General features: G+C 33.9%; 3 protein-coding genes and 1 pseudogene across 7 annotated transcripts in view; 3 read left to right on the forward strand and 1 right to left on the reverse strand.

The window, feature by feature from the left end:
- Positions 1–9242, reverse strand: part of LOC105125915 (transmembrane 9 superfamily member 2-like) — a 29104-nt pseudogene extending 19862 nt beyond the window's left edge.
- The window catches only part of LOC105125895 (sodium/hydrogen exchanger 8-like), a 44831-nt gene that overhangs the window by 12494 nt on the left and 9207 nt on the right, over positions 1–23130 (forward strand). The window lies entirely within an intron of this gene.
- Positions 2901–5692, forward strand: LOC105125884 (sodium/hydrogen exchanger 7-like). Its single transcript, XM_011026547.1, has 3 exons — positions 2901–3393; positions 4516–4814; positions 5121–5692. The coding sequence occupies exons 1-3, from the start codon at positions 3180–3182 to the stop codon at positions 5421–5423; spliced, it is 816 nt and encodes a 271-aa protein (XP_011024849.1). The 5' UTR covers positions 2901–3179; the 3' UTR covers positions 5424–5692.
- LOC105125873 (sodium/hydrogen exchanger 8-like) lies at positions 11826–20613 on the forward strand. Of its 2 annotated transcripts, XM_011026526.1 has the most exons (13): positions 11826–11915; positions 12454–12556; positions 12667–12824; positions 13000–13101; positions 13177–13294; positions 14293–14345; positions 14418–14483; positions 15385–15429; positions 16271–16326; positions 17969–18153; positions 18554–18601; positions 18764–18871; positions 20129–20613. In XM_011026526.1, exons 2-13 carry the CDS (start codon positions 12485–12487, stop codon positions 20357–20359), a joined length of 1242 nt encoding a protein of 413 aa, XP_011024828.1. In that variant the 5' UTR covers positions 11826–11915; positions 12454–12484; the 3' UTR covers positions 20360–20613. The 2 variants fall into 2 exon arrangements, with proteins under 2 accessions (XP_011024828.1, XP_011024836.1); XM_011026534.1 differs by lacking the exons at positions 11826–11915; positions 12454–12556 and having other exon boundaries at positions 12733–12824; positions 13005–13101.

Consider the following 23130-nt stretch of genomic DNA (forward strand, 5'->3'; position numbering starts at 1 on the left):
GTTGATTTGTGGTCTACATTGCACTTGCTTCTTAAATATTTGCTTTAGAGTTTACATAATATCATTGAAAGTGGCACACTGTTGATTTGTGGTCTACATTGCACTTGCTTCTTAAATATTTGCTTTAGAGTTTACATATCTGACAATGTATTAGGTGTATTTTCACGGTGTTGAAGCTAGTCTTATGGCTTTATTTATTGACAGATTCTGTTTTCGTCAAAACTGAATTCTTCCTGGCTCCTTTTCTGATTGTTTTATGATTACATATACTGACATTAAAAGCATGTCTCGGTTTTTCTTGAAAAAAGAAAAGACAAGGAAACTGGGATTTTATTGGTAAATGTGTGCTTTGGAGAAGAACTTAGAATACATGTAAGTTAGTCTGGTAGCTCTTTCTTAGGCAAGATGTAGAACATTTCAATCTCTTAATCCTACTTTGCCTTTTAGTTTCCAGCAGGCGATCACATGTCAACATCTAATATTCTTCCGTGGCACAAAGATAAAATTTAAGTGATAGTTCATGTTGAGATTGCTGCTTATTCTAATGGTAGATTTTTTCTTTTTTGACTAATTTCATGAGGTTGTCTCTATTCTAATGCAACCTGCACTGGAGAGGACTTCTTTTGTGGATTCTGAGCTATTGGTTTATCTGCAGTATAACTCTTTGAAATCAAATTGCATTGGGAAAAAGGAAATAAATAGGAACAGCCAAATGAATTTGAGGATATTTTTTGTAGGAGGAATAATAGAAACTATAATTAGAAATTTCATTTCAGCTCCTTGACTTGGGTTTTATTATACTGTTCTATTCCTTTTGGTTTATCTTGAGTCTAGCTTTGATGAAATTCCTTTAGGATTGGTAGAGAGTAATATAAAACTATTCTTGGACCTCACTTACAGTTTAAATTATTAGATGGAGATGGTTCTTTGACATGATATCAAAGACTTGTTGACCAAGTGGTAATGAGTTTAAATCTCACCACTCTCATTCTAATTAATAAAAATTAATAACAAGGTAGTCTAGACTTGTGCAAGTTTTAAATTCAAAAGGCTTTCACTTGAAAGAATGTGCTAGAGATTAATATAAAAATATTCTTGGACCTCACCTAACAACTTAAGTTATTGGGTTGAAATGGTTCTTTGACAGGAATAAAATAAATAATTAGGAACCATCAAAAGGTTTTAGTATATTTATTCTAGGAAGAATAATAGAATTAGAAGTTCAATTTCAGTTCCTTGACTTGATCTATTATGCCGTTCTATTCCAACCTGGGCAAAGAATTCTTCTTCCTTCTGAATGCATTTGTAGTGCGGAAGAACACCCTATTAGCCATAGCAGTCAAGTTTGCTATTGATGATTGTTTGACTTTTGAACATTGAGGCTTCTAATTGCTTCCAAAATCTCTGTTTGTCCACTCTTCTCTCTTCTCATCTTATCCCTCTCCCTCTCCCTCTCCCTCTCCCTGTCCCTTAATTTTCTCTCTGCTGTTTCTTGGATGAATTGGAAAGTCCAATTTGTAGAGGCTCTGAGATGCCCTGCAATACCTGGATAATAGTAAATGATGATCTTGATTTAGGTATGACAAGTAATAGGTAGTTAGACTCAGACATGATTCCTACAATATAGTTTTTTTTCTTCTGTGTCGTAATGTATATGGGAAGATATTTTCCCTTGGGTCAAACATCTTCTTACCACTTTAAAAATGTTTCTGATAACAACCTGATTCTCGGTGGCTTCCAGTAAAGTGACATTTATTTCCTTTTGAAAGAGCATAACTGTTTTCCATGTATATAGTGTAGAATTCTGTGAGAAGTTTGACTTCTCCCTTTCTTATACTTCTAGGTGACAGTGGTATTGCTTCTTTAGTCATTAATGAAAGTAATGCAGAAGGAGAAGAAGCAAGAAAGTTCTTGGAAGATGTCCGTGTTACATTTCCTCAGGTTTGTAAGTTTAACTGTCCCTGTATATTTGTTCAGGTATAATGGATTCTGGTAGTAATTGATTAACCTAGGTTGGTGGGTCATCAGGTTTGTTTCATTCATATAGTTTATTGTAGATATAGCGTCTAAATCAGGGGATGTTAGAGCACAGTTAATTATTAAATACTTTTTCAGGTTTTGCGTGTTGTGAAAACAAGACAAGCAACATATTCAGTGCTGAACCATTTAATTGATTACGTCCAAAATCTTGAGAAGGTTGGGTTATTGGAAGAAAAGGAAATGCTTCATCTTCATGATGCTGTCCAGGTGATTTTGGTTTCATCCTTTACCAATTCTATGATCTCTGGTCAATGCACTTCAGTTTTTGTAAATTCGAGTTAAAATGTTTTAATCTTCTAATGCAGACTGACTTGAAAAGATTTCTAAGGAATCCTCCTTTAGTAATGCTTCCCAAAATAACTGACTTGATTAGTGTCCATCCTCTGTTGGAGGCCCTTCCTTCTATTGTGCGTGAACCCCTTGAACGTTCTTCCAAAGAAATAATGAAACCACGTGGTGTGCCCCTTTACAAAGAAGGCTCCAAGCCCAATGGTGTCTGGCTTATTTCCAGTGGTGTTGTCAAGGTAAATAACATTTATATCAGAAATTTTGGATTTGAGAAATTAGTCAGAAGTACTATTATTTTCCTTGGGAACAAACACATCACAATTTACCTGTGAGAAAATCATTGTTTGGCAGTGGACAAGCAAGAGTGTTAGGAGCAAACACTCATTGCATCCAACGTTTACTCATGGGAGTACACTAGGCCTGTACGAACTGCTAGTTGGGAAACGCTGCATATGTGACATAATAACAGATTCTGTGGTATTCTGCTTTTTTATTGAAAGCGAGAATATGCTTTCTCTGCTAGGGTCGGACCCTGCAATTGAGGATTTCCTTTGGCAGGTATAATTATACATTTTTGGTTTAGATTCAGCACATTTCTCCTCCATTAATGAAATTACTCACTCTGGTTAATATTTTGAATGAGTCAAGAATTGGATGTTTCCCCAATCCACATAATCTAGTTGCCTCTTAATGTCCGCCTACTTTGGAAGAGGGTAAAGTTACTTGAGGTATGCTGAGTATGATTATTGATCTTTACTTGAAGCTTTATTCCTCTTTCCTTTTCTTGTGTGGTGTTGCAGGAAAGTGCAATCGTTATTGCGAAACTCTTGCTTCCTCAAGTATTTGAAAAAATGCCAATGCAAGAGTTGAGAGCCCTTGTAGCAGAAAGGTCAGTGATGACCACATACCTCAGGGGAGAAACTATAGAAATACCTCATCATTCTATTGGCTTTCTATTAGAAGGATTCATAAAAGCCCATGGTTTCCAAGATGAATTGATTGCATCGCCTGCAGTACTTTTGCCTCCACAAGGAAATCAAAGCTTTCAAAAGATAGGGATGTCAGGTAATTTATGCTCAGTTTGTTTCAAAGTTAACGGATTTGTTTTTAGTTATGGAAAAATTGCAAAACAGCCGCTGACCTTCAAGTGCGTCTGTTACACTTGGACCTCTCTGTTACTTTGGTCCCTGGGACAACCACAATGACACTGATAGACAGAGGCATACACTCTCTTGAACCATCAAACAAATTCCTTTTTTTGGTACACAGGAGAACTAGAGGTCTAGTCACAACCCAAACCCAATAGCCTATCATGGCTCAAACACTTTCTCATCAAACATGGTACTTTCTCAATGAGCCCTCTGGGTACCAATCACCAAGCCACTGCTGGAAATAGGAATATATTTCACTCAGGATAATGTCAAAATTAGTCTTTGAATTTGTCTGGAATTTCTTACTTGAGTCAGTTTTTTTTCCTCCAAAAAATGTAGTTTTTGTTCTAATTTTCTTTTAAATTGGTCCAAAATGAATATTAAATACATTAATGCAGATGCTTTTTTTTTTATGTTCATAATGTCAACATCATCTGTGCATCCATGAAAATCCATAAATATATAAATAAATGCACGAACTTCTACTGAAATTTGATTCAACCAAAACATGCTTAAATATATAAACAAAATATATTTAAAATTTAAAAGACAAATACTAAGTAGAGTACTATCAAACTATTCGAAACGATCTATATATAGGATATACGGGAAAAAAGAAAAAAGAAAACATTATAGCACTATACCACCCAAAAACAAAATGGTTATATTAGCACTCTTTCTATTCTTTTCAATGACCTCCACACTTTAGTTCTTTTCATGATTATATATATAACACTCTTTTACAACTTTGGTATAGTTTTGACTATACTAGATTTAGTTTTTGTTGACAACTTAATTGATTGATCCTGAGTGAAATGATGAATGGGAGTATTTGATGAATTTGCATTTGAATACATAAATCGTCTACTGTTAATCATATGTTACTTGACCATTATGTGGACATAGATTGTTGGTGTGTTAAACTAGTCTTATTCAACCATGCCCTTTTTGGTTGTTGATTGTGGCAATTAGAAGGCATTTAAACCAGGTCACTGGCATCTTGGTTTAACCAGGTCACTGGCATTTTGGTTTACAGGTGCCCAAGCAGCCAGTTTCTCTCATCAAGGATCCCGGTATCAAGTTGAGGCAAGAGCAAGGGTAATCATTTTTGATATTGCAGCATTTGAAGGGGATGGTGCTTTGAGGAGAGGATCATCATCATTGGTATTGGGTGATCACCCCCACAGATATTTCACTAGAGAGCATGGTGGTCTTATGAGCTGGCCTGAAAATTTTTACAAACCAAGGGAACGTGAACAGAACGGTGTAGGGACTAGTCGATCAGAAAATAGCTTGTCTGTGAGAGCAATGCAGCTAAGCATATTTGGCAGCATGGTATGTTCACTATACATCTATCTGCAAAGATATGTTGCAAAGCTCCTCCTTGGGATCATTGCAAAAAATGCTAGAATTTTTATATTGAATAACTCAGGCTCAGGGACTTTATTGTTTAACAATTTAATCTTTCGTGTAGCCATTTGATATAGTTCATTGTGCCTCCATGCTATGAAAATATATAAAGAGGGAGCTCCAAATCATGGCTTGTGGCCATTAGAATTCATCATATTTCTTGATAATGGAACTTCACTATTTTAGGTCCTGATTATTTTGAATTTCTGGCTTCTTGTTTCATTTCATAAGGTTGACATGCGGAGGCATGCCCACAGCTTTTCTGGTAGCCAAGTCAAGCGATCACACAGCTTGTCAGTTTTAAGAACCGCATCGTGCCAGCAAGTTGGTGCCCCATCAGAAGAAGCTACTTATGCTAGGAAGAGTCTTGAAGTGAGAAAGTTGATTGGAAAAACTCATGCTCCCCCACGGCAGAGTACAGGCACAAATGAGACTCGTATCATTGATAATTACAGTGATGAATCTGATGCTGAAGATGAATTGGTGGGAAGAATTGATTCGCCTCGTACGCTGTCGTTCCATCATGCTTCTTAGTTTGCCTTGTCTGCCATTTCTGTTGTAATTGTTTAAATTATGTGACTTTTGGGTTTTTTATTTTATTTTATTTTATTTTAAGTGTTTTGCATACAAGGAACCGTTGTAAACAAGATGTAAAATGTCTATATTTCACGTGGATGAGCAATCCTTTCCCCGATAAATAGTGATCTTGAATTCCTGGGAGTTACTCAACACTGAAAGATGAGAATGAGAATCGAAAGGGCAATTTGTTCACTTGTTGAACAATTGACAAAAATTTCTGTCGATATTATATATAAATATAATAAAACAGCTCAAGGAGCATGAGTTGATTCCTGAACTTTGCTTTTGTCACTTGTGATGAGAGTTTCTGTGTCATGTTTCTCACCTTCAATCACATTTAAGGCCATTCATTCCGCTCAACAGAAGGAAGCCATTATTCCGGTGAATAAACGAAGGTGATTATGGAAAGTGGAAACACTGCAGCTCAGTGGCAAAGCAATGGATTGCTTTTACTGCTAAGCTCCCAAAAATTATTTGAACTTTGGGTAGGCTAGTGATAATACTAGCTGGTGCCATATGTCGTGATGATTTAATTCAGTAGGACCCATCTTAAGCATATTTCCTCGTTTTTCTCTGGATCTGGCATTTGATCAGTTGATCCCAGCCTTAAGTTCAGAAGTATTACTTTATTATCCAAACATCAACTCTCTTAGAGGTTCATGTGCTCTAAACACAACTGACTATTCATTGTAATAGTGAAGGTGTGCAATCGGCCTTGCAAGAAAATGGCTTGGGCATTGGGCCGAGAAAGTACCGTTACATAATTGTTTTTATCAATGTGGGGTTAAATTTGACATTTTTCTTTTTTTTGTACAGTAAAATCATTGTTATAGCCTTGGATTAAAAAAAAATTATGCTTTAGGCTCAAGATGTTTAGGTACTTTTTTTTTTATTGAGTATGGTGCATCTATTTTGACGCTCTTGAAAATAAAATAATCTTTTATAAGAATGTTTTCATTATTTTTTTATTGGTTTTGTTGTAGATGAGGTTTCTTAGTAGTGTTATTGTAATTATTATATATTTAATATTAATTTTAGAAAATTTTTTAGCATGTGTAACATACAAGCTATATATTGGTGACTCTTACATCATTTAAGTGGTTCATATAAAGTTGTCTAGCTATAAAAAATAGTTTTCTAATATAGCGTTAGGAAGATTTTAATATCCTTTATACAATGATATAACACATATAGACGAAGTATTGCTGGATTGGAGCAAAGATCTTTCTTTTCCTTTCCTCTCTTCAAAAAATTTGTGTCACCTATGCAAAATTTCAGAGCAATCCCTGCTAGTTTTTTTTCCTTCATGTTTGATATCTATTTTTTTATTATTTTTATTTTATTTTGGAATAAGTTATAAAATTACAAGTGATTTTTAATGTCACCCTCTTACTATTTTTTAATTTATAAATAATCTATCATGTCATTTTTAAATATATAGATCTATAAATAATCTATCATATTCCATATATTTTTTTAATTTTTCCTCTTATAATTTTTTTATCATTTAAATTTAATCTTCATTCTTTTAGTTATTATTTATTTTATTTTAGATTATTTTTTTAATTTTTTAATAAATTTCATCATCCTTGGTTTTTTTTTTTCTATAAAATTTTATCTTCATTGTTTTTTTGGTAAGTTTTTTCTATTAATATTTTTTTACAATTTCATCCTTCAAAATCAAAATTTTAAAAAGTTACACTTGATTGAGTCCACATATGAGATTTTACAATAATTTTAAGTAATATCAAGGTAAATTATTTGAGATTAATGATGTAGCATAAAATAATCATTTAAGATAATTTAATCAAATTAGAGAATACAGGGTGAGTAATTTCAAAGCATGGACATGCAGGGTAAACAACTGAGTTCCAGAACCGACAGCAGCAGCAACAATGACTTGTAGTATGGGTATCGGAGCACATCACCATGGATAAACTTTATCCCGTCTTGTCTTGGTTGTCAAATAACTCCTCATCATGGAAAGGCATGTAAGAGAGTTCAATAATCCAAAGGAAAAAATGAATTTAAAAAAAAAATAGTTTGAACTTTAGGTAGACAGATTCACGATATTCTTGCTCAAGATCTTTCTTAAGGATTCACAAGTAATACATCGAAATCTGACCAGTTAGGAAGAAAATAGTAACACATGAATTTAAGATTGAAAACCAATGGATCTCCCAGATATATGGCAGTGAGGAATCACCAAAGTACTTTCATCATTTTCTTAAAAGGGCTGCTAGTTTCCTTCCACGTCACAGTATATTTCATTTTCATGTGAACTTCCCTTTCCTCAATCAGTTCCACACAATCAGAAAGGTCAGTTTAAGCAGAGATCTCGATCAGAGATGTTCCTTATTGTAATATATGTTGAAATCAAAATCCATGTAGAGAAAATATCTATTCTTTTTGGTGTCCATTTTTCCTATAAACGTCCAAATTGACATGCCATCACAGTAAATTTGAATGTAATAGTCCTTCGCAACTGCATCTTGGAACTTCAAAACTTTTTCCTTTGTCAAGTTCTTTTCGCACACAACTTCAGAATCTTCATTTACTAGGAATTCAAGTTTATATGGAGAAGTCAAATATTGATCCCCAATCAATATGTCACGTAGAGTTTACTTCTTCTCATTGACAAAACCTGCGTCATTAGGATTGACCAGCCATTATAGACTAGACACCAACACATGACAAAGATTGATAGAAGATAAGGTCAAAACTAAAGAACATCAGTGCAGATGAAGATGAAATGTGGGTGACAGAATGGAAGATCATAGTAGCCATATATGTCACTACATCATAAAAGTAAGAAATGCAGTGTACTATTAGCAAATATAAATTAATAAGGCGTTATTAAATATGAAACAAGCAAAGAGCTGCAAGGAAAACTCAATCCAATAAGTTCATCAGAAAGACAAGTAAATATCCACAAATTTTTGAATAGAGAATACTACCTCGTTGTTTGTCTTCCAGCATAATAAAATAGGGATGGTTAATCACTTGTTTTTTTTTTTTTTAAGAAATGAATTCTACATAATTGAATGGCATGATATGCATAAAAACACATTCTTTTTCCGGAAAAAAATTGGAGTATTAAATATGTATTTAATAGTCAACTGAAAAGGAATATGAAATCTCCAGATTTACAAGCAATCAGCTCAAACCAATATTCACAAAGGAAATGCATGAATGCACTAAACGGTTAAGTTCTAAAACATTAGGGATCCAAATTAAGAACATACAAAACAAAAGATCTACATACATGGAGAACAAATATGTAGTGCATGCATGTTAAGTAAAATAAGGCAATTAAGATTCCTTGATGTAGAGATTGAGACATGTACCTGGGATTGTGATATGGACCAGTTGCCCTCGCGTAGCAAGGGAACAGATCTCCAGCTTTATAGCGATGATCAGATACATCTGACTGGACTTGACCTCCGCAACTTATCATGAAAGCAGCAACAACAAGAATCACAAAGAATTCTCCCATTTTTCCACCATTGAAAAAGAAAATACTGCATATAAACCTAATTTAACCTAAAAACATTGTCATCTTTATCGTTATTCATACTCATATCTTGTAAAAACTAGAAATTATCTATCCAACCCGAGAGAGGATGTCACTGTACACGGCAGGAAAACATAACTAAATATGAATCCACCAACAGAGAAGTGAAATTAAATACATAAAAAGAAAAAAACCCATCGAGTAAGTCTGAAACCAAACATTGTTTCAAACGATGTATAAAGAGAGAAACAAACCTTCAGAAAGTGTGATGCCCTGCTTGTATTATGATCAGAAAGAGCATGCATGGCAGATGAAGGAAGGGAAGAGCAGTGGAAGCGGATATAGAAATGGAAGGCCATTACTTTGTTGACTTTAACATTAACATTAACAAATTAAGTATTTATCTAAAATTTCTGGGTTTTTACGCAGCATTCTATCACGTATTATTGGTGCCGTGTAAAATTTTATTTTTTTATTTACTTGATTTTTTCTCTCACTTATTTTATTTGATTGATTTAATTTATATATATTTATATTATTATTTACTTGAATAAAAAATAAATTTAATAAATATAACCAAGTAAATACCTTAACTTTTAAAATTAAATATTTTAGTCTATATTTCTCTTAATTTATCAAGTTTTACTTTTAAATATCATTAATAATTATTTATTTATTTATCTACGTAGTTATTAATTTATTTAATTATATATATGTATAGATTTTTATATTTTAATTTAGATTTTCTAAATTAAAAAAATACGTTAAAAAATCTATATATAATTTGTGAGTACATTTCAAAACATAGCTTGGATTTATTGGCCCATCTTCATGCTTAATTACGTTTAAAAAATGAGAGACGCCTTAAAACCCTCAAAAAATCACAGGCACCTGGAATCGCAGCAAGTTTTAGGTCGTGGCTTATGAGAGATTTTAATAATTTTGCCTCCTTTTTTTCTTCAAGTTTCCTTTCTACCCTTGATGACAGCTCTAGTTCTTCAAGGTAACCATCCTTTTTTCGCATGGCTTGCGCTGCTCTACGTTCCAATTAATTTTAGTTTTTTTATTTTAATTCTAATTTTCAATGTATACGATGTATTTTTTCAGGTCAAGTATACTATACATGTTCAAGTTCATGTTTCTTATTATGGATCCATAGTTACTGTTTAGAAGACAAAAATTGGGCTGTTTTTGTTGGTTGATCGGTGATAACAGTACATTGTGCGGCGGCGTTGTTTTAATTTATCGTCATGGGATCTTTGAAATAAATATTTATACTTTTAAGTTATTTGTATGGTTTATAAAATACTATAATATTTTTATTGTATTCTATTTACCCTTATCTATCCCAAATTAAAAATATTTCATTGTGCGGTGGCATTATTTAACATTTCAAGATTCGTAATTCAGATCCCCGGTAGAAAATGGTTTTTCGCCACGGGCGGTTCATCCTGGCTACTTTACATGCGCTATATTGTCATTGTTAAATTTTTTTCAATAAAGTAAATAAGACATGCAAGTTTTATTTATATGTTTTTTAATTAAAAATTAAGTGTAATAAAAAAATTTATATGAAATCATTAATGATAATTACATATAAAACTAAAAAAATTAAGTGATAAATATATATTAAAATATTTGATATTTCTACATGAAATATTTATCCTATTATATTTATTAAATTTATTTATTAAAATAATTTTTTTATTTCTAGATTGTGCAAGAAATAATTTTAACCCGCAGGTCCTTTCACTAACATAAGGATATTCGAGCTGTTAATTATTCAAGGATAAATTATTTTTTTTATAAAACAATAATTAAAATATTAATAATAATTAAAAATAAAAATAAATTAAAAAAGCTGGTGACCACCAAATTAAAATAATCTATCAAATCAAAGTAACGAAGGCAACATTGAGGATCTTGACCTAATAGTAAGAGGAGTTTGTCTTTTTCCCTTCAGATTTAAGTTTTTATATGCATATTTGTTATCCTATATATTTTATATGTTTATTAAGTTTATAGGATATTAATGGATTGTGAAATTAATGATGATGAATGTAAACTGATCCGGATATTTATATAAATAAAAAAACAAAAAAGAGGTGATGTCGTCAACTAGAAATTAAAAAAACGAGTCACCGCCTCATCATATCATCATCGCGCGGTTGACCGTATCGTATCCTCCCTTTTCGCATATCCTCCCTATTCGCTGCCTGAACGCTTGGGCTGCACACGAGCATATCCAACCTCCTTCGAACCTCCTTCGAACAGAGAAGAAAAGAGTCAGGATTCTCTACCTCTACCAAAACCAGTTTCAGTGGAGGAGCAAGTAATTGAATGGAGAGTGCGGTAGAAAATGGATTAGATTTACCTTACAGAATATGGGAGTCCTCTTCTTCTTCATCTGCTGCTTCAGATGAATGGAATCCAACGGACACTGTGCTTTTCTTTGGGTTCAGTCTGCTGATTGGGATTGCGCTTTGGGTTCAGTCTGCTGTCAGTCTGCTGATTGGGATTGCGTGCAGGCACGTGTTGAGAGGCACCCGAGTCCCTTACACTGTTGCTCTTCTCGTCGTCGGCATTGCTCTTGGATCCTTAGGTAATTAAATGCTGTTGTGAGTACGGTAGTACCAATCATAGCCTTTTCTTTTCTCGTTCTCGATTTATTATTGTTATAATTGTAATCACTTGGCTGTGCAGAATATGGTACCAGTCATCAACTGGGAAGGATTGGGGATGGAATTCGGCTCTGTAAGTTCATTTTATTAGAGCCTTGGCAGCCTATTATTTATGATAATAGTTTAGTTGATGTTCCCTAATTGTAATTGAATGATGCAGGGGCACATATTGATCCTGACCTTTTACTGGCTGTTTTCCTTCCTGCCCTTCTTTTCGAGAGTTCCTTTTCAATGGAAATCCACCAAATTAAGGTTTCTTTCACTCTCTTTAAAGTATTACTTCTACAACTTCAGCAGACACTTTTTCGTGAGTGATCAAGAGGTTAAGTACGAGTCTAATGGTTTTGAAGTTGCAGAAAAGAAAGTTGGTTGCTTTCGTTTAGGGTTCGATGCGTTGTACTTCATATTTGATCATACAACATGAGGACAAAAAGTATAACTTCGCTGAATTAATGAAATCCCCCGTGTTAGATAAGTTTATTTTGGTTTCTAATGTTTTGTACCCCGAGGAAAAATTTCCAATTAAGATTACGGATTGATAAATAATATTAATGGCCAGACTTGAAATCAAACATTATTTGGCAGTATTATACTACATTTACATGCATGCATGTAGTTTCTTTTGGCCCTTTGTTTTATCTCCTTATTAATTGGTTTGGTTCCTTCCACACCTCATGTAGTTTTAATTTCCTAATAAAAATTCTGTTGATTCTGTTGATTATTTGCCACCGAAGTTTAGCTACATGTCTGTCAATTTAGGTTTTTCTTTTTTGTGGTTTGAATGAACCAGCTGCTTTTTGGCAATTTTTCTGTAGAGGTGCATGGGGCAAATGCTTCTACTTGCTGTTCCTGGAGTTCTAATTTCGACATGTTGTCTTGGATGTGCTTTGAAGGTACCCTCCAAGACTACAGTTTTCTTAATATGCTATACTCTGCTTGTTATGAAAATACTGTGCAATTTAGCCCGCTTATTGTAAAATTACTGTGCCATTTAATGCTGCAGCTCATTTTCCCATATAACTGGAGTTGGACAACCTCTTTGTTGCTCGGGGGACTTCTGAGTGCTACTGATCCTGTGGCTGTTGTTGCTCTGTTGAAAGAGCTTGGTGCAAGCAAAAAATTGAGTACAATAATCGAAGGAGAATCCCTGATGAACGATGGGTATTTAATTTTTTTCTTTTCTTTTTTTCTTGTACCTGACATTCTGTATAGATAATTTGACAAATCTGACCAGTTGAAACCAGCAAACTAAGAATAAATGTGTCTGTGAAAAATACAGTCTCATTGTCATTCTTATCTTCAGTCATCTTCAATTGCCTTTAATTTCTATGTCCAGGACAGCAATTGTGGTCTATCAGCTATTCTATCGGATGGTCCTTGGGGAGAGCTTTAGCCCGGGTGCCATAATCAAATTTCTAACTCAAGTTTCGCTTGGAGCGTAAGTATCAATTACTTTTAATATGCACTGAATGAAGGATTTCACTCTTGAAATGAAAACCTTTTCTTGATCCAGTGTAGGCATTGGTATTGCTTTTGGAATTGCATCTGTTTTGTGGCTCGGGTTCATCTTCAATGACACAGTGATAGAGATTGCGCTGACACTAGCTGTGAGCTACGTTACTTACTTCACTGTATGTTTCTTTCCTACTCAGGACTCCTTTTAAATTTATCTATTCTTTGTCTGAATGGCTAGTTAAGTGTTAGTCACCATATTTGCAAAATATATTAGCGAACATTTTTTGGAGTCTGCCATTCTAATGGGTGCATCACAAGGTCATTTATTTCAAATTGCAAATGACAGAATAATGTCTATCGGAAAGCTTGAGTTTTGCATCCAGTGATGGATTTGATGTCTACTTGGTCATTACCTTTTCTCCTCCTCTGTTTCTCTGTCTGTGACTATGGTTGGTCTTCAATCCCTGTTCAGATTTTTGGCTGGTTTTATTGTTTCTTATCTCTTTTATCTTTTGGCTAAGGATAGGTTCCAGCATCCGTTAATCCTTATGATGCTTCAAAATTGATCTCGTTGTTCATTGCTTAGCTTGATTTTAACTAGCTTTCCATTTCAAGATTCAATGTTCAGGAAGTTTCATAAGGATGGAGCCATTTCAATGGTGCTTGTTTTATTTTGTTGCAAAGTGAGCCATTTCAATGGTGCTTGTTTATGGTGCTTGTTTTATTTTGTTGCAAAGTTTCTCCATGAAACAAATTATATCGGTGCTTGATTTTCTATCTGAAGTAAGAAATGCTTTCAATGAGAAATTTAATTTCAGGCTGGTGTTTTGTGGATCGTGTCAAGGGATTTAAGATCTTTCAATCTTGAGGCGGATTTGGTGTATGATCACATGGAATGTTGCGAAAGGATCCATATAGCCAACCCCAACAAGTTTGGGAGTAGGGCGTGATTGTTGTTGTGTAATCTTGATAAATTTATAGTGATCAATGTTTATAATTCTCATGGCCATCTTATTCATTGGTGTTATTCAGCATGTTTATCCTGCTCATCCGTTATCAAAATACAGTTGAAAATGTAATTGCTGATAGTGGCTTTACAAACTTATGACCAGTTATCAAAATCATTTCCCGTCTTTTTGGCATAAGAAACTGAAATTGCATTTTTATTTGGTAGGCTCAAGAGGGTGCTGCTGTTTCTGGCGTTTTGGCAGTGATGACTTTGGGAATGTAAGTTGATAAATTATGAATAGTTTCTTAGCAACTTGGAGAAATGGTATCTCTTGATATATCACTGGACAGGTTTTATGCTGCAGTAGCCAGGACTGCTTTCAAGGGTGATGGCCAACAGAGCTTGCATCATTTTTGGTATGCTTAATGCTCATTTGTTTCATCTAAGCAGTCTCTCTCTCTATTTAAAGGCTACAAGGGTCAAAGTAATGCATGTCTTTTTTGATGATTATGTTCCTTAAGAAAGAAAAAATGACGAGAAACTGTTGTGTTAATCCATTAGAAACCATTTACCTCACATGATGAGTTTGGTTTTAGCATATAGTAAAAGTTTGGATTATTAATTCAAGTTAAATATTTTTTGGGGAGATTATCTTGTAGAAAACTATATCTTGTACTTGGTCTGCATGTGTTTGCTTTTAAACATTGATTCACCACTCTTTAATAGATTAAATTATTTTAACACCGTTGAAAAGGTGAGGTAGGAGATGAGAAAGACAAAAGTAGAAATTTGCTGAAGATTAAAGAATCTAGGTAGCGAATCTGACAGTACACTTTCAATCTTAAGAAAGGATAAATAGAGTGACAAGAATTATCTCTCTTAACTTCTACGAGTATATTTTGAGATATTATATATTCATAGGAGAAATGGTGCATTAGTATATCGCAAGAGCATAGTGGATGTATTTACATGGGCTCTTAATATTTTCAAATATGTTTGTTTGAGGCGGACTGCAAAAGACCTGAGATGCTACACTTTTAAAATCAACAGATGGTTTATTTATTGCTTGCTGCTACTAATATAACCTTTTTCCTAATTAGAGCCAAGACAGTTTTAAATTTCTGACAGTCACTGCAGAAACTGAAGATAACAGATACATTCTGAAAGGAAACCTGAAAGTAATATAGGCATCTGCTGATGCCAGAACATGAGTGGGATTGATAATCCTAATGAATAAATTTCTTGTTATCATATGAATGGAACTTTCCAACAAGATTGCATGTTTAATCCATTTCACATAATTTTTTTTCTTTCCAGGGAAATGGTTGCTTATATTGCAAATACATTGATTTTCATCTTAAGGTAATAAATCAGTTTACCATATCCTTAAGCTGTAGCTATACTTCATGTATGCTTGGATGGATTTAAAGTCTAAATTTATTTTTTGTTAGATGTCAATGATTATGTTATTGAGACAGGAAAAGCATAAATAAAACCACAAGGTGTTGATGAAACTAGTTGACATCATAAAACCGATATGAAAATCGTGATGCACAAGCCCTTTAATCCACACTTTCTTTCCAGTCTGGGAATGAGATTAGCGGAGAATGTTTGTTGTGTTTGCGATATTTAATAACTACATTAGGTAAAAAAGAACATAAAGGACTGCCAATCAGCTCAACAAAGGGGAGCAGTATGCTCTATGCTTTGGATGATTGAATTGTTGAATTAAATTTGAATTTTGTCTTTTATGTTCAATTATCAGAAGAAGAAAAATCCTTTAAGTACATTGCATCTTTTCTGCCTAATGCCTATTCCACGTAGAATGAGACTTTAGCCTTTACAAAAAGTTATCATTGTTGATTGTTAATTCCGAAAATGTTTATTTGCTAAAGAATACTTGTCTTTTTGGCTGAGGGAGATAAAGGAAACTATAACATCCAGTGGAGACTATCCATTTAACTGAGCCATGAGATTGTCAGAGTCATCATATACCTTTTCAGTTCAATACTAAACCGTTGTCATTGGGGATCACACTAACTGATGAGGCATACCATTCAATTACTTTGACTTGAGCTATTCTGCTTGTAATTGTTGTTGTTGTTGTATATTTTTTGGCTTCTATCTTGTTGCTATTTTAGAGTATAGTATTCATAATTAATTGCGAGATTCATTAAAGTCTGATGCTCTTTTTCCTTTGCAGTGGTGTTGTTATAGCAGAAGGTGTTCTGAGCAGTGGCAATACTTTTCATAGACATGGTATTTTCACTTTTAAACTACACATCCCTACATGTATACAATACACTGTTTCCTTTTACAACAAAACTCATGCATGACTGATATACAACTTGCATACTGTGATTTACTGGTAGCTAGCCTTGAGCTAGTTCAAAAGGGTCGGTAATGTAGAAGAGAAGGTTTTGCATTTTATGTATTGGTTATATGTTTATTAGTTGTTGAAATATTACTAATTTACTTAGAAAACTATCTAATAATTATGAGAATGACTTGAGGTTCAACCCATGAGATTGTAATTATATTCCTATTTAGTGCATGTTTTGTGTATAAATAGCCTTGAAGCAACATAAAATTTATCATAGCCTTGTACACCCTTGAGTTGCATATACATAAGTTAACCTAGATTTAATCTCCTATGGTTCCTCATCCCTTTTTAGTTTTCTTAGATATTCTTCTTCTTTAAATTCTGATATTACAGATTGATTCGAATTTCATTAACATTGATAAATGTTATGGAATATATTACGGGTCCCAGGTCCCACGCACTTGAGCTGTTGGTGGAAGGCCATTGTGAACATGTGAAAACCCACCCAAAAGGTCATAAGGTTCTTGAAGACCCTTTTTGATAAGCTAACATGGTTGGAAGTTCACTTAAAGTCCACCAAGCAATACAGGACCTTTAGGGTTGATTGATCAAGGCTCAAAGCCTTAGAAGTCAGCCAAAATCAGCCTGGTATACCTTGTGGCTTTGGAAGACTGGATTTAAAGGATGGAATTTAGAGTGCCAAATAAAAATAAAATAAAATAAAATTTTGGTAACTCAAATAGATAAAATTAAAGGTGAAGCATTGAAATAAAAAAATAGCAAATGGTAGGGGACAAAAAATATATAGTTTTATTTTTGCTTATTTTATTTTTGGAATTTTTGAATGTCAAATGTGTGGGATATTTGATTATCAATCATTACGCTATTAATTTTTTTGAAATAAAATTCCTTACTATATATTTTGGTCATAATTAGGAAATTTTTGATTATATGAATTTAGCAACATGTGATATGCATATGTTGCTATAATTGAATAAACAAGATCATCTTTGCCTGCTCATGAATGTGATAGTAATACCATTTGGTCTTGGGTTCAAATGCTACCTTCCATGACATCAATGAGTGTAATGGCTTGGACTGACCTGTTTCAACATGTATGGGGTTCATCAGGTCAATTTCCTAACTGGTCTCCCTTGGTCAATTACTTTACCAGTTCAAGTTTTTATAACTGACCTGGCTCAATGGTTAGGTGCCCAAGTTTCTGTTCCAAGCAATTTGGTAGGACTAGATTTAAGAATATACGAGTCTTTTATGTCTGATACTCTGATGCATATCTGAATTTTATTAATTCTCTGTTATTATAATGGTAACAAGTCTGATAATCATGGATTCTTGTTAGTGATGCATTATTACTAGATCTTTTTAAGTGTAAAGCTAAGGATATGAAGAGCGATGCAGTTTTTGGCATTTAATGTGATGGTTTAAAAAAAGTGATATAACACTCACCACGAGGTGCCACATTAGTTAGTAAAGACTTTCAAATTTTTTTTTTATTATGTCCAGCACTATTCATATTTTTTTAAAGGTCAATATACACGTGTCTTGGTCTTTTTTCAGCGCATACATGGGGCTACCTATTTCTTCTATACAGTTTTGTGCTACTATCCCGGTTCATAGTTGTTGGAGCATTGTATCCAATTTTACGATATTTTGGTTATGGTTTGGATTGGAAGGAAGCTATCATTGTCATATGGTCAGGTCTTCGAGGGGCTGTTGCATTATCACTTTCATTATCTGTTAAGGCAAGTTTTCATTGATTTATCTGTTAAGGCAAGCATTATCTGTTAAGGCAAGTTTTCATTGATTCACCTAGCTATTTAATTTTCTATTCCATGCTTCTGTAACATAATATCTCCATGCATTCTTTGATTTAATTCTTTTGGATCCTTGTTTATGTTTGAAATTCCTCACTGACCATGAGATTGTAAATGCGCGAGCACAGAGTGTGTTTTTGAAACAAAAGGTTCTTCATAGCTCCCATGACCTAAGATGACTTACATGACACATTTATTCCAAGCATATAGATGGTTGATGTCCATCCAAAGCTTTCTGAAGAAAATTGTGTCCATAAAGCTCTCTATCATATCTAAGCTTCTTTCGTGCCGTAATTTACTTCTAATGATATTTACTTGTATGTATCAGCGCACTAGTGACAGCTCAGTTTATCTCAGTTCTGATACAGGAACCTTGGTGAGTTCGTTGAATATACAAACTATTTTATTTATTTGTTCCTTGAATTTATATCGAGTCCTCTGTCAAATATAGGCATCAGACCATTTCAAGAATATAGAAATTTAATAGAGTAACTGATTTTTTGCAATTTGATTGATGCTTTATTCTCCACTGTTACAGTTTGTTTTCTTCACTGGTGGAATCGTATTTCTGACGCTTATTGTGAATGGGTCAACTACACAGTTTATTTTACATCTTCTAGGTATGGATAAGCTATCAGCTACCAAGGTGAGGTTTACATTAATGTCTATAAAAGAAACTTCAATTTGAATCCGATATTCTGAAATCAGTGATGTTTGTGATTTTGTTCTATACACAACATTGATATACCTATCTCATGGTGGACGAAGCAGTAATTCTAGGATTATTGCCTAATTAAGTTTTTTTTTTATCAATTATTAGGAATCTTTGTGAATGTCATATTAAAGTCATCATATGGCAATTCAAATTATTTCCTATTAGTTGGAGCGAAATTCATTTTTTTCAATTTAAAATTTCTATTCCTTTTTTGTTTGGGTATTTGGTTTATATTTAAGAGCACCTATTGTCATGCTTGAGTAAAATTTATTTTGATTATTGGTAGTTGATTAGAGAGAATGGAGACTGAAGTCATCCCAATTGTTCTTCTAGCTTTCCATTTCCTTTATTTTCTTCCTTCTCCAATTCTCTTTGCTTCTATTTAAGGACCACTTTGAATAAATAAATAAACGCCAATATATAAAGTTTAGGTAAAGTGAGATGGCAGAAATAGGAACTACAATTAAAGGCATACGAAGTTGGTCATCTTGTCCTGTATGAGGGAGTGAGTCAGGGACAACATGGAAGTTAGGTCGGGCAAAAGCCTAGCATTGACACGACAGGTAAGGAAAGGGTGCACTAGCGTGCTAGGACCAGTTAGCCCTGGGAGCTCTCGTCATTGTCTTAACTCGCAAGTCTGAACCCCAGCTGCTTGTTCTTGTGTCCATACGTTCAACAACTCGAGGCCCCCCTTTCTTAAATTTGGTTATGGTACACCATGCCCCACTGACAATCTAAATCAATATGACTTTTAGTTAGTACAGCATAGTCTGATGATTTCTGGAAAATACAACAGGCTTCTGTACTATGGTATGAGGACAGTTGATAGATTTATATAGTATTAGATTGAAAGCAAATGGCACCATGCCATTCAGCTTGGGCAAGCATGAGCTTTTCTTAACTAGATTGACCTTAACTACCAAGGTCCATTTCAACTTGTGAGTAAAAAAAAAAAATGTTACCATTTTTCTTTTAGGGAGTTATTAGTCTTTGGATTCCAACTAAGCATGCATTACATAAAATATTTTAATTTTTATAAATATTTAATTTCAAAGTTAGTTAAGTAATATCTGATTGGTTTCAACATGTAAAAGGTAGCAAAATTGTGTTGATTTGCTTCCTATACCCAATTACAGACCAATAACACAAAAATAATCAAGCAGCTTTTTATACCCTTTTCTTGGAAAGGAAACGAAATGGCTGCTGTCAAATCAAAAGCTTGCATTTGAGAGGAAAATGCTGCAAATCATGTGTTTGTACAACTTGTTGATTGTCCTTATCAAGGATTCTACCTTTGGAAATACACATAAAAACAGCTGCTTCATCTACCAAGTCTTGGATTTGGGCAAAAAAGACACGGTCTTCAGATTTAGATTCCCTAGACAACTTGTTTTGAGCTCGTGCATCGATCTTCCTTGATTGACGAGGACTTGCCCTCAAGTCCAAATCTTCGCGATCCTCATGATATGGAGAGATATTAGCAACACTGGAGGTGGTGAAACTTCACAACAAGAAGTTTCTTCTAAAATGTTGCAACCAATAGCTTGTCCATTCTTGTTTTGTTATTTCATCCATTATTTGCCAATTTTGTTTTTATCTCATCCATAGTTGATTCTATTGATGTAACCTTGACTTTGAAGAATTGAAATTCTTCAGGAACCATTTCAAACTGAGGAAATTTCAAGATGATGACTAGGAATATGGTATATGCTAGAAACAAAGTTCAAGAGGGGAGGGAAGGAATCACTTAGTTCTGATGACAATTTAATGTAGGAAACTTTGGATTTGCCCCATTAAAGATTTGTGGTAAACGAGTGTTTAGAGTATATAGGTTTGAAATAAGGTTGTAAAGAGCTCCAAAGACGAGGCTTTATTTTGAGAATTGGAGTCTTATTCTTTAATTTATTATTTCTATTTATTAAGTTGCTATCCAAATCAAATTAGGATTAGTTATGATAAGTCTAGTTTGTTATTCTTATTTAGTCCTAGTCCAGTTAGGAGTTTTATCTTTTGAAATAGGATATAGCTGTGGTTATGTGTCCCACAAAGGATTTAGATTTAAATAATTAAGATTTGAGTCTGGAATTAGGGTTAGTGTTTGATGTGTGTGGAATTGCAATTGATTAAGGTTTTGTTTTATGAGTATTGGGAATTTTGTTTTAGGTGTGAATGCTGTCTCAGTGGGGGAAGAGGTGAATTGGACTGAAATTAAAATTTCAAACCTGTAAAACAAAAAACTTTTGAACAAAATATAAGTGTAAAGATATAGATGTAACCGGGATTCCCATAGGCACATAAACAGTTCAAACAGACAGAGAGAGGTTAACTAGTATACCAGTAGGTAGCATGAGTGGTAACTTAAGAAAAATTAGGCTCAACAATATGTCAAACTTGCTCAAAAGACAATTAGAAGATTACATGAATAAACAAACAAAGCAGCACAAAAATAAATAGAGTCGAGGGTAGAGAAGATGAAACTCGAGAATTTATAGTGATTCTGCTAAAACTTTCAAGTACATTCACTTCCCAAGGGTTCTCCTTGAGAATTGCTGGATTGAAGTCAGAAATTCCTCAGTCACAACTTAATCTTGCAGACTTCTATCCCTAGCATATCTAATGCAATCGCAATCATGTAAGATATCTACACTTTTCCTTCTCACTACTAGAAAGGGACAGTAAAATTGATGTTTGCTCAATCGATAGCACAAGGTTTTAAGTTGATCTTTCTAGAGAATCTGCTCTATTTGCTTCGAATTTCTCTGTTTATGTACAGCCATTTTTTATTTGAATTTTGTAGAAAATATAGGCTTCCAAAAATATCATCATTGATGTTCTTGAATGATATAAATCTTGATGATTTTGTTTAGCATTTAATATGGTTCCAACAAAAAAGCAGACCATGAATGTAGCTATTTATTTTTTCAGAATCCTTTCTCACAACAGTAAAAAGAACTTGGAACACCCCCCCTGTAGGCACCAAAAGATCCTTGTGGTTCTAACCTAAGTAGGAAATAGAACATCAAATAAGAAAAGAAAAATTACAAGTATTTGAAAACTCCTAATTAACATTTGAATGAATATACTAAGATTCCTAGATGGTAATATCTCTTAGGAAGATGAATTCCTTAATGAAATAGGCTTTCAAGAAATACCAAAAAACAAAATTTCGATTTAAAATATTTTATCAATTTTTTTGTATTTTGGATGCATCATCTCTATAAATGGAGTTGTGTTCTCTTATTTTTGCTGTAGTTGAGGGATGGAATAAAAGTTTTAGAGTTATTTTGAATCCGTGGTGCCTAGAGGTTTCCTCCTTCTCTTATTCTTCTTCTTGTTCTTCTCTTCTTTTTTCTTGTTTAAAAGCGCCGCTACTACAGCACCCCAAAAAATCCTAGCTGCCACAAGTTTTTGGCGGGACACAAGTCAAAACTTGTCCTTCATCAATACCACTCCCATGTTAAAACCTTTAGTACTAGACGAATACCTTGTTAAATTCTACTGATATGCTTGTTATTCCTGGGATTTAGCCTGGTTTAAGGTCAATAGATTGGAACTGATTTCCTCGTGTCCAACTTTGTTGCCCCTACACCAGATCTAAACTGTTCCATTACCATCATAAATTTTGTTAACACCGGTTCCCTGACCACTTTCCAGCGACTTTTTACTTTTATTGCTCTGCCAATACCTTGTTGCCCCTGAAGGTCAGCAAGGAATTCAACCTTTCTGGCCTATGTTACCACTCTACTTGAATGAACCAGCTTAATGGCTGGGTTGAGTCTTCTTATGGGCCTTAGTGAAAAACAGATAAGATCTATGTTAGAAACTGTGGAGACAATAAAATAAGGTAGAAGAAACGCTTCAATAAAGTTCAGAAAGCTGTCGGGCACATAGAAGTCTCATAAATTTATCACAATGATTGTGAAGAAAAGCATCCAGGAACAACACCACAATTGCAGAAACAGCTAACTCTCTAGAAAATGAAGAAGAGACTGTTGAGAAATGCTCTCTTGGAAAGGCTGCAGAAAGTCTGGAGATGATTAACCTAATTTTATTACTAAAATGAAGAACAGATCGAGGCCAGCACATTAAGATTAAAATTGAGGCTGGATTTTTCCGAATCTCTAATTTTATGATTCATAATTAATCTGAGTTTTGAAATGCAAGGATGATTAACCTCTTCAATAAAGAAG

Source organism: Populus euphratica, unplaced genomic scaffold (assembly GCF_000495115.2).
Source record: "Populus euphratica unplaced genomic scaffold, PopEup_1.0 scaffold1.1, whole genome shotgun sequence".
Lineage (NCBI taxonomy): Eukaryota > Viridiplantae > Streptophyta > Magnoliopsida > Malpighiales > Salicaceae > Populus > Populus euphratica.

Coding starts and splice junctions, on each gene's coding strand:
- LOC105125873 (XM_011026526.1), top strand. CDS start 12,485: ATGGGGCAAATGCTTCTACTTGCTGTTCCTGGAGTTCTAATTTCGACA. Junction 18,602..18,763: donor GTTCTGATACAGGAACCTTG/GTGAGTTCGTTG, acceptor CCACTGTTACAG/TTTGTTTTCTTCACTGGTGG. Junction 18,872..20,128: donor ATAAGCTATCAGCTACCAAG/GTGAGGTTTACA, acceptor TTTCTTGGAAAG/GAAACGAAATGGCTGCTGTC.
- LOC105125884 (XM_011026547.1), top strand. CDS start 3,180: ATGCCAATGCAAGAGTTGAGAGCCCTTGTAGCAGAAAGGTCAGTGATG. Junction 3,394..4,515: donor TCAAAAGATAGGGATGTCAG/GTAATTTATGCT, acceptor TTTGGTTTACAG/GTGCCCAAGCAGCCAGTTTC. Junction 4,815..5,120: donor TAAGCATATTTGGCAGCATG/GTATGTTCACTA, acceptor TCATTTCATAAG/GTTGACATGCGGAGGCATGC.